This window comes from Leuresthes tenuis, unplaced genomic scaffold (assembly GCF_036924035.1).
Source record: "Leuresthes tenuis unplaced genomic scaffold, fLeuTen1.0.hap1 SCAF_5, whole genome shotgun sequence".
Classification (NCBI taxonomy): domain Eukaryota; kingdom Metazoa; phylum Chordata; class Actinopteri; order Atheriniformes; family Atherinopsidae; genus Leuresthes; species Leuresthes tenuis.
Genome location: NW_027325359.1, coordinates 3,343,219 through 3,362,395, shown reverse-complemented (window position 1 = coordinate 3,362,395; position 19,177 = coordinate 3,343,219). Strand labels below are relative to the sequence as shown.

The 19,177-nt window shown below is 39.1% G+C and overlaps 1 protein-coding gene across 1 annotated transcript in view; it reads right to left on the bottom strand.

Annotated features, from left to right (window-relative positions):
- Window positions 1-18,957, bottom strand: part of abcc8 (ATP-binding cassette, sub-family C (CFTR/MRP), member 8) — a 56,038-nt gene extending 37,081 nt beyond the window's left edge. Inside the window, exons 1-9 of the mRNA XM_072385497.1 lie at window positions 18,600-18,957; window positions 15,970-16,132; window positions 12,843-12,984; window positions 10,324-10,445; window positions 7,764-7,930; window positions 5,600-5,842; window positions 1,897-2,085; window positions 939-1,103; window positions 108-263 (exon numbers count right to left, since the gene is read on the bottom strand). Coding sequence (XP_072241598.1) covers window positions 108-263; window positions 939-1,103; window positions 1,897-2,085; window positions 5,600-5,842; window positions 7,764-7,930; window positions 10,324-10,445; window positions 12,843-12,984; window positions 15,970-16,132; window positions 18,600-18,620 — 1,368 coding nt within the window. The 5' untranslated portion in view covers window positions 18,621-18,957. The remainder of the gene's footprint in view (window positions 1-107; window positions 264-938; window positions 1,104-1,896; window positions 2,086-5,599; window positions 5,843-7,763; window positions 7,931-10,323; window positions 10,446-12,842; window positions 12,985-15,969; window positions 16,133-18,599) is intronic.
- Between the last annotated feature and the right edge of the window lie 220 nt (window positions 18,958-19,177).

Below are 19,177 nucleotides of genomic sequence, written 5' to 3'. Positions count from 1 at the left end.
ACAATGTGTGAGATGTCAACGCAATCATCCGCTGATGCTGTGCTGCTGCCTGTGGATGATTTATGGATGCATCTACACACAAAGCTGAGCAGACATATGTTTCTTACCTGTACTGGCATGGCCCACAGGTTAGGACAGAGGAAAAAGAACCACATGAGCTGGTTGGTATCTATGGCAACCAGGTTGCAGATTTGAGCGACAGTCAGCTCTCCCATGGACATGTTGGACGTGCACAGGCGCATGATCTTGTTGTAGATCTTTGTCTTAAGAAAGAAAAAAGGGCAAACACACCCAGATTAAATGATAAATCAGCATCTCATTTCTTAAAACTGACAAAGATGAGGACAGCAGAAAAAGAACAGGTTCTTCAATAGTTATTGTGGTTTTGTGGAGTCCCTTTAGATTTTAAATGAGCGTTGGATTAATTTATTATCAGCATCCTCAGATTTTCCTTGCTGAAAACAATAAGATTGAACACAGCTCTGCAGAGAAATTCTCTCACTTAAATACAATTCATCCATGTCAGGGACTAATTTAGTTTGAATGTGAGGAATATGAATAATTCACAACTATAATGAACAAGAAAAATTATATACAGGCTGAATTTATAATAATATCGGACCTAAATTAACATTTTTGTACCTTTCAACACAAGTTCTTTCATGGCACACAAGCAAATATTGATAAACATAGAGTCACAGTTGATAATTTCCAATGGAAGTTAAAGGCTTAACCTCTAAAATGGTTTTCATTTAATGTTTTAAATGCTTTTTTTCTGAGGGTGAGAAAAATTAAGGTTTTAATGGACAGTTGGGAGTTTTCCAGAAAACCCTCAGGTTTAAGAATTCTTTCTTTAAAAAATGTTTTTCTTCTACAAAGCGTTACGGTCTCAATGTGTTAATTATCATGCGGAAAGTCACAGATAACAGACGGCACACCTGTATGGCCCCACGTAGGTTGATGCCTGTTTCAATGGCCACGTAGTAGGACGCCTGGAGGAAGGTCCTCTGCAGGAGCAAGGCAAAGAAGAGCAGCACTGCCAGCACATACGCATTCTCCAGGAACTCTTTGGAGGAAATGAAATAGATACCAAGCAGCTTCATCTGGAGGCACAGGAAGGCAGGCAGGGGAGGAGATGGTGATTTATCATTGTTAGTCAGGCAGAAACCTGACGGTCAGTAAGATGGAATAAATCTCTCAGGACTGAAATTGAGCTGAAGAGGTTCTGTCAAGTTCAACAGAACCAAGGATACTAGCATCCATAAATAATGTATGATTTCCATTTTACACCAGAATTCAATATCTGTGTACCACAGTTAATGTGAATTGAAGTCTGAAGCCTCCACATCTGATATGTAGATGTGAGCTGGAGACCCAAGACGAATATAATTGAGTGATAACAGATGGACACAGGATATCCCCCAACAATTCATTAATGCTGTGTTAGGCAGATTATTCATGAAGGAGGAATTACAAATTATTGATTGTAAGTGTGCCTCAAGCTCACAACAACTCATCCTTGAAACATTTCAGTCTTTTTCTTTCTTTGGGACTCTGAGATACAAATTCATTATCCTGCAACTGAGCCGCTGGCGACCATAGTCACTATCTACAAAGCAGCCTATTTCCTCTCCTCTCCAAGCTGACTCTGCCTTAGAAAATGTAATTTGAGTGGCTCACAAGTCTTTTATGATCCAGTATATTCTCTTTTACAGATATATGAATAAAACTCCTAATCTAAAAATGTTCCAACTTAATTTTTAAGATGGGACATAATACGCATGTTGTCAGAAATTGCCTGCAAAAAACATCCTATTGATATACAGATTTTTCCTGGAAAAATATCTTTATTCTGTTATGTTATTTTGTCCTATTATATGCATGTCAGTGCCTCACCGGTTGCTGAATGGTACGATTGTCTTTGCTGATATGGTGAACGATGCCAGAGATGCAGAGGGGTCCGACAAAGCCCAGCAGATCAGCCAGGAACCGGAAAGTGATACTGAGGATGAGACGTCTGCCGAAAGCTTTCCTCAAGGCCAACCAGATCCACTTTGGACCTTGGGGTGCTGTGCCCTGAGGACTCTAAAGAGAGGTGAAATAAATAGAAAAGGGGTGACATTAGCATGCTGAATACATTAAGGGGAAAGGAGTCAAAGTCAGATGCAGAATGCAGCTCATCTGCAGCTGATAAATACAATTTTTGGCTTCTTTAAATTCTAAATTGCAAACATTAATCACCATCTGTCAATGAGTCTATACTTCATTAGTGTAATGACAAAATCTTCTGGTAAAGATAGGAGTTAATTATGCACAATTATGTCTTCGTGGAGAGCCTGCTATTTCTATAAGGACTTAAACTGGCAGCGCAATAAAAGGAACTAGGTTTTACAACTAGGTTTTACAGTAAATGAATGGTAACAGATTAAGGACATAATTGCCTGAACACAAAAGCTGAATCAACACCCTCAGCTGATGAGTTGTTCCACCACTGCAGCAGAAACTCATGAAATCAGGCCAAGATCATGGCTCCCATCCCCCTGCTGCTGCTGCATCAGAGGATGTGAGGATTAATGATAAGTTTCACACTGCACTTCAGTCCATCACACACTGTATGCTGCTGCTGCTGCGTAGGTAACAACCACATCAGTGATGCAGAGGATAAAACAGCAAGGGAAATCAGTTTCGGATTTTGTCAAATGTCAGAATATTTCAAGACATTAAAAATCCCTTTGAGGTCCTAATATATTTACAACACTGACGGCTCGGGTTAGTGAGACACTTAGGGATGATCAGAGGAAAACATCTGGACTGTGACGGTGCTGTAAACAGTCCCACAACATTTTGAGTGAGTGTGTGAGTGAGTGTGTGTGTGTGTGTGTGTGTGTGTGTGTGCAGCCCCGTGAGTATGACTGAGTCACTCCCAGAACTGTGAGAGCAGACGTGACTGTTGTCTTGTGTCCCTATCTTTCCATTTGAGTTCATACTGAATCTCTTCTCTCATACGTAACACATGTCAGTGCACGCATCACACTTACGCACATGGACACACATCCTCTCTTTCTACCTCAGGTTCAAACGACTAGAAAGGAGGCTATTTCATTCTCACACACTGAGTGAAAGTTGCTTCCCATGAAGTGCAGTGCTTTAACCCCCGCAGGGGTCGGGATGTCGCCTCGTTCACAGTAAAACGAGAATGACCCCACATTTCCAGTCCTCCTCTAAATTGCATACCACCGTCACCGCCCTTCCCCACAGCTCCACTGGGATCCCTCAGTCTCTCTCATCCCTCGCTCCTGCCGGAAGGAAGCAGGGTTACGTTCACACCGGACGCACAGCAGTGACGAATCTCGAGTGACCTTCCAAACACTGGAAAACAACGACCCTATGGAGGAGGCCCTTTACCTCTGACCCCTAACACGTGCTTCAAAAGTAATACGAAGGGAGGCACAAAGAGGAAAAAAGGAAGAATAACAAATATTGAGGAGTTATCCTCACTTTGGACTTGCATTAATATAACTGGAAGACCACTGGCTCAGAGAAAGAGCAAGAGCACAAAAACAGTTTATTAACCGTTTAATTCTCAGCCAAATGTCCCACTATCTATATCAATGTATTAAACTTTAAGTTTTCTACAAGAGAAGGAAGGGCTGAAAAAAGACAAATATTACTTTAAGAGGAAAAATATTTTTAGAATGAAATATTTTGATAGAACTTTTATTGATTTTTATCCTTTTAAAGCCCTTATCAGAGACAATGTGCATCACAACATGTTACACATAATACTTCAGTCAATAGATAAATGTTTTCTTTTAAATAGAGAGCTGGGGCATATCATAGCAAAAAGTTACACTGTTGCTGCAAATAAGGTGAAAGAAGAAGATTTTTCTTATCCTGTAAAGGATCCGCTCAGTGCAGTTAATAATTTCAGTTTATTTCTGAAGCCGTGGCTGAACATCAGAGCTCTTTAATATTTAGGATACATTTCAACATCATGTTTAAAAAAGAGCATTTAGGTCTCGACATCTTCCTTTAATAAGGAAATGTGGAAATCCTGTATTCATTTAGACAAATTTCTCTATGCTAAATACATGTTTACTATTCTCTAATCTGTCTTTATTTGCTGCAGTACCAACAGACTAAAACACGCATAGACTGTGATAAATCCAAACTTATCTATATCTTTTCTGCATTTCCAATTGAATTCAGCAGATCCCTGAGGCGCCTGAATGAACGAATCCCTTCAGTTTAGGCTCTACATCGTTCGCATAGAATATAATCAGCAAGAAAGTTGGCAAAAAGCATCCAAATCCAAACCTTTAACCATTAACTCATTAACTTAGACATGCAGCATAGCCAGATTAAAAAACAAAGACAAGAAAAGGAATCACCTTTGTGATACTGAAAACTCACTAACCCATTTATCTTGTTTTGTTGAACATCTCTTTTTAAGAAATCTTCAAAGACACAGGATGCAAAGCATTTAGTGACCACTGCATCACCAGGCCAATTTTATTTCAAAAACATAAATAAGGAAAATGCTGCAAACACCTCACTGTAGTCAATGCATTAATCCAATCCAATGAAACAAAAGCAAAATAAACCCTTACAGAAATGACCTCGTGGTCAAATAACAACTGAAGCAGTATCAAGTAGTACCAAAGGTATGTCTTGTAACTAGAAAACTTGATGATATTGTGATGGCATTTCACTAAATGCATTGACAGCAATAGAAAAAAAAGGATCTACAATACATGCTGGCTTTTGGCAGTGAGATACTTTCCTGTTTACACTATTGAAGAATCCACTGTGTCATGTCTAAATAAAGTTCAACTGTCCCAGTTCAGTCTTGGCTGAATCATCACAGGAACTGCTTATATGAGAACAGCAAATTAGGAAAAAGAGTAGCATTGAAAAATTATATTTCCAGGATTCTCAGCTCACTAAAGTACATGTCAGACTAATCACGGCAAAGTTATTGAACACAGACATGCAAGACACACGATTTACTACATAAAACTCACAAATAGGATATAATAGACTCAAGTAGTGGCCATCAGGAGCCAAACAAGCTGCACAGAGTGCACAGAACTACTTGAGACTTTATTTATGCCTTTGAGAGGAAGATCCAATTTAATCCCATGATAATTTCTTTTGAAAAAGGATTTTATTCTACTTTGTATTATTGTTCTCAGAGAACACTCTGAGAACAGTAAAAACAACCCTTAAAGAATCCAACATCCTTAAGGATGTTGAAAATTGGTTTATTCTAAAAGTACAAAGCACTGAAATTCACTTAGACAATGGTGGAAGATTACAGGCATTTGGGAAATAAATAGCTTGATATTTCCACCCATTCATAGCAATCTGTGTAAGATATACACATAATAAGATGTTGCTTTCTATTGAAATCTGCAGGACATGTACACATTTAGTGATTTAGACACAAACACAGAGGTCCTCATGACCGAAGTAAATTCACACATATAAACATTATAAACATTTTTCATTTAGCTACGTGTTTGAAGCCTTTCCACTGTGGTTTGTGTGTTAAGATGACTCACTTACTTCACAGCAACAATAATCCCATACTGCTCACCTTCTGGTCTTCAAATTCCTTGCGAAGCTTTATGTAGTTTGTGAGCGCTCTCATTGCGATGGGCAGTTTGCCAATAACTTTTAGGTCAATGGGCCGCCTGTGAGCGGAGGTAATGAAGGTGTTCATCCACCAGTATGTGGCTTTGGACAACAAGTTGACAAAGGGCTGCAGGAAACGAACACCGAGGTCCTGAAGGTCTTCCGGAGGCTTCACCTCTGTGGGATTGGCGAAACACATGTAGCGCTGTGACAGAAATAAGAGGTTGCTTATTGTTGGACCTTTGACCAGAAAAAAACAGGCAGCAAGGTAAATGTTAAAAACTCTCCATTAAATAGCCAGCAAAACAGAAAAATCAACTTATCTTTCTAGGTAATAACTGTGATTTCACATATCTTCCCAAGAGAGCTAAAACATAATGGATGTGCCAGCTGAACACACTGTTATTAGTGGGGTTAATTATAGCCACTGAAAGACAATTTGTCTTCATTTTGTATTTGATTTGATTTCAAGTTATATTATATCACTATGGCAACTTGGCAAATATAAACGGTGCATACAAAGTCAACGACAGACTAAAGTTTTAGACTAAAGAATAATTAATAGAGCAGAATGACTGTAACTGAATAGATATGATACGGTTTCACAATTTTCTGCATGATGACAAAACACTGCACATACTACACACCCACATAAGTACAGCAAACCTATTATAGTTTTATTTAAAAATGGGTCGAGATAAAGGAGCAATATTCAGCAATAATGTTGGATTTTGTTTTAAATGTTGAAAGACAAATGAGGTTTTATGATGGCAGCCAAACTGAACAAAGTCCTGTGGAGATTACTGACAATGTGACGCAAACATTTAATCAGTCGAGTAATATTCAATTTTGATAAATGCACTACAATTACTGATCACACAAAGAACATTTAAATCCTTAGGACAGAGTCGATAAATGTACTCTAATAGATGCAGTTCCAACAGGCTGAGTGCAGGGCATGATGGGAGAATCACAGGGTAATGCTGAGGCTGTAACAGCTCTCAGTGCAGAGGTTAACATAGATAAACAGAGAAGTGTACACTGCTCTGGCATTTTCTGCCTCGTGTTCAGAAAGGGTTAGATGGTGGTAAATGTCAAAAAATGAATACATTTAGGATCAGAACATGAGAACTTTTACAGATATTGTTGACAATATTTCAGTCACATTTTGGTCTGGCACACATTTGAACTGAATATGAGCCAGTGGTTGCCCCCAGGCTCTTTTTTATAGCTCATAAAGCTGTGAAAAAGTGCCCTTTGCCTTCATTCCTTAAACTTTTAGTTTTTGCTTTCAAAACTTCTGGTTTTTCATATGCTTATAACATTTTTCTCTCCTTCATTTGATGCATTTCCCTTTAGGGGCATTTCTAGTTTCTGTCAATAAGAATATTTTCATTTCTTAATTCAGTGACAGTGATGAGAATGTTTTGATCATGACCATCTGGTTTATGATCAAATACTAATCCTCAGACTAATGAACAATCAGGCTCAAAGATATCAATCAGTCCTCTGGCTCACGCAGCAGATAACCTTTGTTTACACTTTTGAGCAAGTGACATCATTAATTTTAGTTTCAAGGAGACCAGATTTTAAGATGATTCCTGCTTACTTGAATGAAAGTTGTTATCTGATTCAAGAGCCTCCAGGTTTCTCACCAGCCCAATTTGTGGCCCCCTGTTGATACTGTAGTTCAAACTGTGGCAATGAGTCATGAGTAAAAGACTCTGATGGCGGTGAGGTCTCACAAATAAAAACCTTGCAGAAATTAAGAAATTATCCGATAGAAAAGGAAAAAGAGAGAGCGATTGTTCAATAGGTTTTATGTTGTTGGTCAGGGAGGAAAAAGGCTGTGTTCGGGTGCTAGGTCTGTGTGACAAAACCAGTAGTATGTCGTCTGATATAAAAACTAAAATGACAACAAACATTTTAGTCTTTGCTCCTTTATAAATGTATAATTTAGTGACTGCATTTCAGCATTCAAATGACAGCAGTGACGGCTATATGAGTAGCAACAGCACTGTCAGTCCAAATATAGATAAAATCCCTCTACACAAGCAGCAGAACTGTATCCAAATTATTTTTAACTCTCATAGAACATCTCTCACTTAAAGAAGCCACACACTCACCCTGCCCAGGATGACATTGATCTCCACAGCCAGTAGAAGTCCATACAGCAGCACCAACAGTCCCGTGATGCAGTAGCGTAGCTGCCTGGGGCCGATGCCATGTTCGGTGTACTTGGCAAACTTAATGGTCTTCATGATGAAGGCCAGAACCCAGTAGATCAACAGGGCTGAGGGGATTTAGAAGGGATCAGAGACACATAACAACTCCCCAACCAAGGAGAAAAGATAAATAACAGGACAAAAGAGTAAAGTTCTAAATTGAAAGTCATCATGTCGCCTCAAATTTCGTGGTACCACCCCGTATAATGACAATAAAGACTACTCTATTCTATTGTTTATGAGCAATTTGCTTTTTCACAGTCCGATACACATTCCATATTAAAGATAGCCATGACTCAACTGATGGTGCAATTTCTTTACTTTGTGTGTGCATGACATAGTTTGACTTTTCAGGCTGAAAACCTTCATATAATAGCTTGGATGTGAGATATAAATCTCCCTGTTTCCCTCACACCTCTCTCCCTTCTTTCCACTTCCCCCAGTATGCCGACAACAAAGCTTCAGCAAAGTGATTCCAGCAGCTATCAGGGTCAACACATTTAATTCAGAAGATAAGAGAATGTTTTGATAGAGTCACATAATGTCTGGCCAACAGGTTTAGTGTAAACACTGAGAAGCTTATTGTGAAAACAAGGACTAAAAGAAGGAAGATTTCTACAGGCCGGGCTGCTGGATGATGGGAGAACGAGATCAGAGGATAGAGCCCATCTCTGCAGAAGACTCATACAAACATGTTTACAAGGCATGGCTTTATCAGGACGAGGGTCAGTACCAGAGTCTCAATTCAGAAGATTAATATCTGTCTGGCTGTGATAAAAAGAACCAAAAGCCGTAGATCGCTTGGTGACCTGATGGGAGTAAAACATTAAGGGCTAATCACTGATGAATTAATGAAGCATGAGAAGTAAAGGTAAACGGTTGAGGACAAGCACCCGGGTGACTGCTTCATGATGGCGAAGAACTAATGGACAAAGGTGAAAGGTCGAGATCGAGTTCATTACCTGGGGGATGACAATAAATCACAATATTGAATATGCAAACTGGGAAATTCTCATTACCTCACTGAACAAAAGCAAATGTTTTAATATTGATATCGACCCAAAGCAGAGAAATTCAACCGGATATGTTTTCACTGATTTGCCCTCAATCATGTTAAATCTTATCTGAATGTAATGGACCATCAATGAGTACATGTCAAAACAAGGCTCAGAAATATGTTACACAACTTGGTTTATCCAGCTTAACAAACCGTTGGGATTTATCCACAAAGCAAGTTCAACATACCTAGAATACCCTTTAATTCTCTGACTTCATTTACCCAAACATCCACCGTCCTAAACGGCCACATGACTACTAACTGGGTTTAGATAAAAGGGGCCTTTTGGTACCAGACAACACATAACACACATGGGCATGTCACAAGTAGAACAAATAAATCCTTATAAATGCATGATCCCCTTTGAATGGAATTCTTTTGTTTTTAATTAACTAATGTATTGCTTGTATTTTAAATAGTGGGGTTTTTTATGAGAGGGGGGGATGGAGGTGTAACATCAGACCCAGCTTAAGTTTCAGCAAGTCAGTTCGAGTTACTGCTAATTTAAAAAAGGTGTCAGAGTAAGAAGTGTGTTTTCCCTGCAGTAGATTTGAAGGCATCTACTTTTCTCAGATTATTATGATGGAAAGTCACAGGGGTGTCTGTTCCAAATGGTGCCTCCTAACAGACTCCCTCATCTAAATTCTTTATGAATGTTCATAACTCTTTCTCAGAGAAATGCTGGGGTGCTTTCATACTATATTATGTTTTTTTTGGAATGATTTTATTTGCTTTCTTGTGATTTTATGTAGCTGTAAAACACTTTGAATTGCCTTGTGTACGAATTGTGTTCTACAAATAAACTTGCCTTGCCTAAATTATATGTTAATATGTTGGAGCTGGGTAGGTGAATTGGCTTGAAAATGTAGCCCAAAAAGAAGTGAAACCATCCTCATAACCTTGAAAAAAACCAAAATGTTCATAAATAAAAGTTCTAATGGTGATGCCCAAGGACACAGCAGACCTTAGCTCTCCCTGAAATGCTGCTACTTTTATATTTTTCAGTTGTATACCTAATCATTCTTGTCTTGTTTTTATTACATTTTCTGCTCTATGCTGCTTGGATGGCGTTCTCTCATATCATATTTGAACATTCACAGTAAAACTTTAATTTAATTAGATTTGATTTGATATGATCTGGCTGAATTTACCTTTGAATCCTGGTTTTCTAGAACAAGCCCTAAGTCATGGCTATTTGATGTTTTTCACATGATATGATCAAAATGTTATGGTACAAAATGCTCTTGGATCTTATTTGAAATCCTCAAGAGTGTTTCAGTGAAAACACCCAGAGGTCCACAGTACAGATCACAAAGGGGGTTGGGTGCTACTATATTACATTGTGTTCAGTGAGTAAAGGTAAATGAAAAAAAAAATCATTTGAAGGATTTCAGATTACCGTACCTAATAGCAGTTTTGGAAAATTGGAGGTCTCGATGTTGTGATAATAGACAATAGAAGTGATGCCAGCCATGAAGGCCAGAGCTGCAGGCATGTACAAATGAAGATGGAGGGATTGGCTGAACCTGAAAGAAGAGAGAGAAACTGGTTTGAGTAAATACAAAATTATTAGTAAGCACTGTTTAGGTTGAAACCAGTGATGTTTTATGAACTATAATGTGCTGGAAAGAGGCTGTAGAGGTGATAAACTCTTATAAAATTCACACTGAAGTTGGTGTAAAAAGCATATTGTTGGCCCTTCTGCTCAAAAGGTCTGCTGTAAAATACTGATTAACAATGATCCAGGAACACATGGACTCATTATATTAGAACAACAGAAGGGTCCAAACAGAGGGTGAATTCAGAGAAGAATTCTCCATCCAGCAACGACCTCGTGGGGGCTGTTCATGTGGTTAAAATATAACAAATCGAGTTTGCGGTAATGCATTGTGTCGTATGTTTCCTTTTTGTTTTTCTACTTTTGGATGGAGCATGTGTTCAGAGCAATCTATGCTCTGTTGTCAGCAGAGTAGATTAAACTCACTCCAGTTCATCGATTTGTTTTCTTTGGCAACCGTGAGAAATGGGGCACAAACACTGACACTTGATGGCTTTGCCTATATTGTGCTGACTGGTGGTGGACCTGCTGGATGACCAGTCAGCAACTAATAAATACTGTTAAGTATGTACTTGGACTTTGCTTTGGGTTCAGTAGAAATATGAGTCTTTATTGTTTTGTGCTATTTACTTTTTCTATAAAACCTAAAAACGTCCCGCTTATAATTGCTCTCCTTTTGGTTATACTGGTTATACTTGGTTTAAAAACGTTGTTGCTGGATTTAATTTGTTGGATCGACTCTATGTTATAGTTAGAAGTATTATCTTGTGATTGGCACAGCCAGGAGGTCAACAATTCAATAGAACAGCTTCAAAAACACTTCTACTATCATTTCCTTCTACTACCAAGAAAAATGCAGCACTCTTCACCTCATTACATTTATCTGACAACTTCCATTACAATTTACAGAGACACGAAGCTGTCAAAATGTTTTCCAAGCTTTACCTTTAACTAGATTTGCTTGTTTAAAGGTTGAGGGGCTCTGGCAGGGCACAATCTAACCTCAATTGCATGTGTCCCTCACTCTGTTCCCCACACAGATGCAGCTTCAGTTTCGATTAATCTGCACATGAGTTTTCTTTGATGGTAATCACATATCTCTCCTGACACCACTCACGATCGCAATAAGGGATTGAACATTTTTGTTCTGATGTTTGAAAAAGGTTACCAGTCAGCAACATCAGTTTCTTGCCTCTGCCTTAGTTCAGTTTGGTTTTATTAGAGAAAAGCCTTCTCAAGGCAATTTACATACAGAGACCCAACAATTCAGCAACTCCCACAGCAAAACACCCACAGTGCATTGGTGCGTGTGTGTCCTTGGTGGTCAGAAGGAACAGATAACAAATAGTACTGTACCTGAATTGAATTTAGCCTTCAAGTCTGAAAAGTGAAGCCAATGACGTCATGGCTTAAACCTGGATTTTTTTTCTAACTGCCGGCAGTAGGCAGCCGTTTTATGAAGCTGGAGTTTCAGAAAGAAGCCTGAGTAAATAAAGGTTTATGGTTTTTGCTGCCTGAATGAACATTTTCTTCCTGAGATTTTGGTCTCCCTAATTTGTGCCCATTTTGTAAACTGCAGCCCCTTATATATACTTCAAGTTCAGTTTACTGTAATTGTACATACAATAATTGTTTTTACACAACATATAATGTAAATAAAACATTATCTACCCATCTACTAAAAAATGTTAAAATTTCCCAGACAATATATAAATAAATAAATCAGGACAAATAAGATTTCTGGTCAAATTCTGGATTAAATGAATGAATAAGTGAAAATACAAGTGTATATGCACTTTCATTAGACATTAATGCAGGACATGCTTTGGAGTACTTCTAAATAAAATCCATTCCACTCTAGTAATCATTGAATGCTCGCAATTTTAAATGGTAGCTATTCTCAAGTGAACACTGTTGAGCAAGTTCAATCAGGAGATTGATGCTGATGACGAATAACTGTTATGTCAATTGCACTTAATTGGGTCTACTCTTTAAAAGAGCTGAGTAACAGTGTTTGATGAGATGACAAAATCACTGAGAGGGACCTATGACACACAGTAATCAAGAAGAATCAAAGAAAAAAAGTATTTTATGTGACACACGACAAAATATAGAACAGATGTGTAGTCCTCCACCGAGGTGAGAGTTGAATTATCGATCTGTCAGCACAATCATACAAAAACTACAGTCTCACCAGGAATTTTACTAAACTTGGTTGATATCTCTTACTTTCCTAAAATCCTGAGATAGAGTATTGGAATTGGTGGAGAGTGTACTCTCCCAGTCTCAGTATACATGTAACAAATGTCTCATGCACTTGACTTAAAACAGGCTGCTAGGGTGAGATTATTGGTATGAAACATACCCATCAGAGACAATGCCCTCAGCAATCTCACAAACGAGGATGAAGAGCAGGACAAAAGTCAGGAGCCAGCGCAAGTTGTGTCCGGGAAAGTGAAGCCAGGTGCTGTGGTGGATGTGGACCTTTGAACTCTGGCTGCCCCAACCTCAAACAGGAAAAAAAAAGCTTGAATTAGGGATGTTTCATGTTAAATACATTCATGAGATTCTCATCAAAGGTTATGCACAAAGGCTGAGTAATTTGTGACTGAGAGTGAGACAACACACGTCTTTTATCTTGACTTGTGCCTATGTGAGTAGTTAAATATGCATTTTGAAATACTGTCTTGTGATAATCCTTGAATGGTTGCTGCATGGCAAAGTGATTTAATGCACAGATTAAGGTGGATAATTTGCAGAAGATAAACTACAAAGATGGCAGCCTGCCAAGGTCGGTGTTGGAGATCAATGGGGTTGTTTTATTCTCACTTTAATTAAAATGCATGGATCTTGGCAGAAAGGTGGCTGTCAGCCTGAGTCTAAGGTAGTATTCAATCTCTTCTCTTGGCTGGGGCTTCTTTATCCTTTATTATTTCAACTTAAACAGATGCTGGCCTCAGTACATGCTATGAAATAGCAATGACTGAATCATCAAAGTGCAATTTATATAATAAATTTTTGCCTTTGCTGTCAAAATAAATCTCTCCAAATGAAGTTATGTAAGGGACTCTTGTGTCTTTGGCACCTTTCACAGTTGTTGTCACTGAGAGGTGTTTGCACGGGCTGATAAGAACATCATAGCTTCCTCTTCAGCTCTTTTTCACACATGCAAACACTGCTCAAACATTATTTATTATGATTCAAATCAGAATCTCAAACTATATATTATTATAAATGTATATGAGTCACTTGAAAATGTATTGTAGTGTATGTAATAACTACATTTACATCAGACAAAATGTGTAAAATAAAACAAAACATATACCATGTAATTTTGTAAAATCAACTTTGGCCAGCTTGGGTAACTAGAACTCACTCAGGGTTGTTATCTGACCTTATAGAAGACTGAGGTAGAATACTCTTCCTCTCTGAATGCTGCAGTAATGTGAACAGTCTTTCACATGCTCATTCAACCGTTGTTTGAAGTGTTTTCTCTTATGTTAGCAGCTTTGATGCAACTCTGAACTCCTGACCACCAGCTGAGTAACACTTTTCATCACCAAAGGGCTCAACTGAGAGCAGCATTCAGTATATGAACGGGACACTAGCTTAAAAGGTTTTGTCAGATGTACAGAAATAATTCCAAATCCCCTGAGGTTTGTATTTAGTGCCAAAGTTGTTAGTGAAAGCACATCAGCTCGGGATGGCAGGGGCTAAAAAGGATCTCCATAGCTTACAGCGAAACAAATCTCTCTGGCAAAGGTCGTGTACCATCCTGTTAAAGCAGGTTTTACACCTCAAGCCCTCATTTCTGTCCAATGGTCAGAGTTTATTGCACAAAATTCAAAAATGAAAGTGAAGAAGAAACATTGAGAGGCAAGAATTCAAATAAGAATTCAAATAAGTCATGATATTGTAACTACATATCCACATAAAAGTAATAATGATCAAATATGAAAATAATAATAGATACGAATGAATGTCAGTAACAATGTCAATAAAAACTGTAAAAATGAGCCATAATTCTCCAATATCCCAGATTTTAAGAGTAGAGTGGTGGTTTTGTCTGATAGATATAAAAAAAAACCCTAAGATTACGAACTTAAAGTTGACATGAAGAAAATCTGATTTGAGCTGACTCCAAATAACTGAACCAGTGGAGGAAAAAGCACCGCATAACCACAGTAAGCTCTGTTCTCATGAATATTGGAGAAAGTGTTGCCTCTTCTTGATGTTCTCACTGCAGGAACTACCGATGATCACTGTTAACAGAGCTCCGTTTCTCGAGGTGCTCTCGAGAGTTAAGTATGAGTTAACTTCTCTGCCATTACTGAGCAGTGATTGGTTGAACACATTAATTCACCAGTATAATTGTAAATAACATTAACATTAGTATTGTTAATTAACATTAACAAATGTAAATAGAAGTGAAACTTGATCCATAAAAATAACAATTCTTAAAGTTCTTTAAATAATGTACCAAGACAAAGATTAATTGAGCAACAATGAGGCAAAGGGTTTGTTAAGCCATGTTTTAAGTCTTACTTTTATCAACTGCTGTTTGAATGTAATATCCCTTCAGTGTTTCTATCTGCATTTACATTCAATGATTTTTTTTATCCAAATAATCGTCCAATCCTTTTCCAGAGTAATGTGGGGTTCAGTATCTTGCTGGTTCCAAAATCCTTATTTTTCTGCAGAATTGTGGATATGCCAAGACCTTTTTTTCCAGAGACACCATCTATCTGCTATTTGCTTAATCTCAGCCTAAACCAAGCCGACCCATAACTTCATATTTAGCTTGAAATCGACTGATTTACATAACGAGGACTTGCTTGTTGTCCTCATAAGGAGGACACATCCCAATGATGTGGCTGGATTAGGAAATGAAGTTCCCGAACCACACTCTAATACACTTTTTACACACAAGCTTCAGTGAAAGGGCAGATGATGAGGCCAGAGCACATGTGTCTGTGGCAGCAAAGTGTGGGCAGTGATGCAGAGCTGGTCTGTTACACACTGGTGATGACACTCATAGAATGGCCAGCAGCCAGGACAGTGAGCAAAAGAGGTGAAACCTAATGCAGCATGGTTTTGCCTCTGTGCATAACAGTGCAAATCATCAGAGGTGTCACATTCGCTTGCAGATCTGCAGCTCTGTTAAGTCACTTTGTCACAAGACTCAAAATGCTTTTTCCACTATTTTTCCATTAATTTCACCTGCAGGCATCTGTACTGTGCTTTAACTCAGAAAATGAAACACACAGTCAGAAAGTATCATTGATCAAATATAGGTTAAGTGTATGAAATTCTATAGACTCTAAAATTATAGAATATATAATACAAAGGGAAACAAGTAGAGAGAAAATTGCAAGGGCAGTTAGAGAACATGTACTTGTGATGACACACCATTTCTATGTCCTGAGTGTGTGACCTATGCAGGATAGTGTGCTGTGTAAAGGATGAGGAGTTCACCTCCCAGCAAGACTCACCGATGAAGAGGATGGGAAAGGTGATGAAGAGGAGAAAAACATGCGGGACCACGTTGAGAGCATCCAGGAAACAGCCGTTATTCAGAACACCCCCGTCTACATTGTAGGCTGATGAGTTGTTCTCGTTCCCACAGAACGCCAAAGACATGGTGGAACCGGGACTCTGCAGGGAACCAGCCGAGGAAGAAGAAGAGGACCAGAGACAGAGGAGAGACAGGCAGATTTAAACGATGTTTTCAGAGCATGTTCTCTTTTCAAAGGCAGCGCGGGCTGTGTCCTCGGTACATCCCGATATTCCCCAAAGTGCCCTCCTTCCTCTATAATCCAGCTTCCAAATATCAGCTCCAGTGACAGAGAGGAGACAAAGGGAAGGAGGGAAGGGTCAGATGTAGTTAAAGTCTGGTGCAGCAGCAACTCCCTCTCCTCTCTGATAGTCTAAACTGCTTTCCCCATGCTGGTGAGAAACATCTGCATCCCGTCCGCATGCAGTCTGCAGGCATCCTCTAAGGTTGAAGCTTCACTTGCACATAGCTCTGCACAGCTCAGACACGCTCACATCCCTCACGCACACAAACAAGCACACATACAAAGCAACAACGGCATTCTGCTGTACACATACTATTCCTGTCTCTTTGCAATTGAGAGTTCAAAGTCGACCTTGAAAGAAGAAAGCAAAAGGGGGGCAGAGCGTGCTGGAGGTCTGGAAGTGTAAGCCGGTAAAGGTAGGGGGTGAAGGCAGAGAGGAAGTGTGAATGATTAGCAGAGAGAGGGGAGAAGAAAGAGGCACAGGGAGGGGGTCAGCTGCTGGTTGAACGTCATACAGAGGTACGTGAGAAGCATGAATACGATCTTATTATGTGAATCCCAGCACATATCAGGAGTTACAGTATTCTACTGCTCTACTATCTGTCAACATCTCAGCCAATTATTCCAATTTCAATAACAGACTGTATCATTATGTTCATAAATGAGAATGGTCAATACATTGCTTTACAGTTTTAATAGTGCCCTTCAGGCTCCCAAATGTTAATTTATCTAATTTAGACAGAAATGTTTTGATTAGATCACAGAAATAATCATAATAAAAGAGAATATAATTGATTAACAAGGAAAATGTCACCGTTGTAGTATATACAGTAAACTATTATGCTGTATATACTTTTATTAGTTATGAAATAATATTGACATATATATATATATGGAGAGAGAGAGAGACAGACAGAGAGATAGAGGGAGCAGTAGCTTTTAACAACAAATGTCTCCAAATAGGACTCCAGAAGTCATTAAATAGTAATAATTTAAGGTGTGTTGCAGAAAAATAGACAGTTTATTTGCATGCTCTGTAATGGTCAGCAGTTATTTTTGAAGCGGTGAAATGTGTATGAAATGGTAAAGTGACGCCAGGTTCAACTTAAAGTGAAGAAATTCAGTCGGTGTTTAATTTCATCACCCATGACGTGAAGCTCACAACAACAGCAGCCCTGTACATCCACTTCCTGTGCTGAATTATTCAGGGTAGTATATTAAATGTGGTTTAAAAAAGAAAAAAAGCAGCCCTTGCACTTTAAAAGATAACAAATTATTTAGGGGGTTCAATAAAATCGAAACAATATTTTTGTTAAACAAGCATATCGCTGCCATCAGAAAGGAAGGAAGAAAGTAGTTGCAGTGTTTTTTAGAAATATATATTTAACTATTACATTATTAGAGCTTTAAAAATAAATCAAATCCCCTGGTTGTGTGAACACGGTATGGCCCATTTGACCCATTGGCTCTCTAGAAATATAAATCGCCTATATCCGTCCTACAAGTAAAGATTTTAATCGTGAACTGACTGTATCACTATACCTGACAGGGTCGCAGTTTATGGCCTAAGGAGGATTTAAAGTGACAGAGGCAGAAATTAATAAAGATAATAAAAGGAGCCGCAGCCTTAAGAATGCAACGTTATCCTTATACCTTCAGATTACGTGGTAGCTCATATTGCGAGACTCATGATAAGAACAATGCATTCAACAATCCTTAACTGTCAAAGCAGCTCCAAAATAGCAACGATGTTTATGTGGTCCTAATACCTCAGATACGCACAAATGCTAACCACATATAACTGAGCAGGAAAGAGCATCTGAGTGCGCGAGCTGGAAAAAGTAATGTGATAACTGTGATAATGAGAGGTGAGCGATTAAGCATTCATTGTTGACTGACATGGGAATGGATCTTGGAGAGGGACAGAAGGCGGAGTTACATGTATCAAAATGCTTTCCATCTGCTGTGAAAATTTCTCAGGCTACCACACTGTAACAGCCCTGCAGAAAGAAAGAAATACACTCCTTGTTTCCCACTCTCTTAATCCACCTCCAGAATCCCAGTGATGTATGATCCCATTACAAACCACACACAAGGATTTATTAACTAAAAATGACCACAAACGACTTGTGACATCATTAAGAAGGACTCGAATTCTGGTCTCTAAAATTGAGGGGGCTATGCAATTAAATGAGAAGATCCATAACCCACGACCGCTGTGTGACGTTGGGCTGTGAAAGCAGTCTGAACGCAGCCAAACAGACATCAACAAAGAAGGTGTCGCTCCAAGTGACCAGCCAGGTGATACGTCCTCCAGCACTTACCGATTTGTATCGTGAGATCATCGTTTCAGCCTCGTTTTTCTCTGACTTCAGAAGCACTTCTCAGTTCTGTCACATCCGTCGGTTGGATGTTAAAAAAAAGAAAAGCGGCCAAATCTCCCAGACTGCAGTTTCTCATGTGTTCGGAGTGCGGCTGACCTCCCGCTGTCCTACTTTCACGTTTTAACCACCCAACCGCAGACGGCGGTTTACGTACGGAGGCTGAGAGCTGTCCACGGTGCTGAACCCGGGTACCACGGAGGAGGCGGGGGAGGACAAGGCAAACGGGTGGAGGAGGGGGAGGAGGAGTTGAGAGGCAGATCTTGTAGGGCCACCTTTGGATTCTGTCATGAATAGTAGTAGGAGGTCACAAATCCAAATCCAAACACACAGCCACGACGCCGGTTACATAAGAGTGAAGGCTGATGTTGTCCACTAAACCCACACACGTAACATTACATGTTACACGCTAAGCTGCACGCACGCACTTCTACTCTTTTCATTTTTTTCCCTCTGAGAAATGTGTCAAAATAAATCACCTCAAACTCCTGCACACCATATACGAATCCTATCCTGGCCTA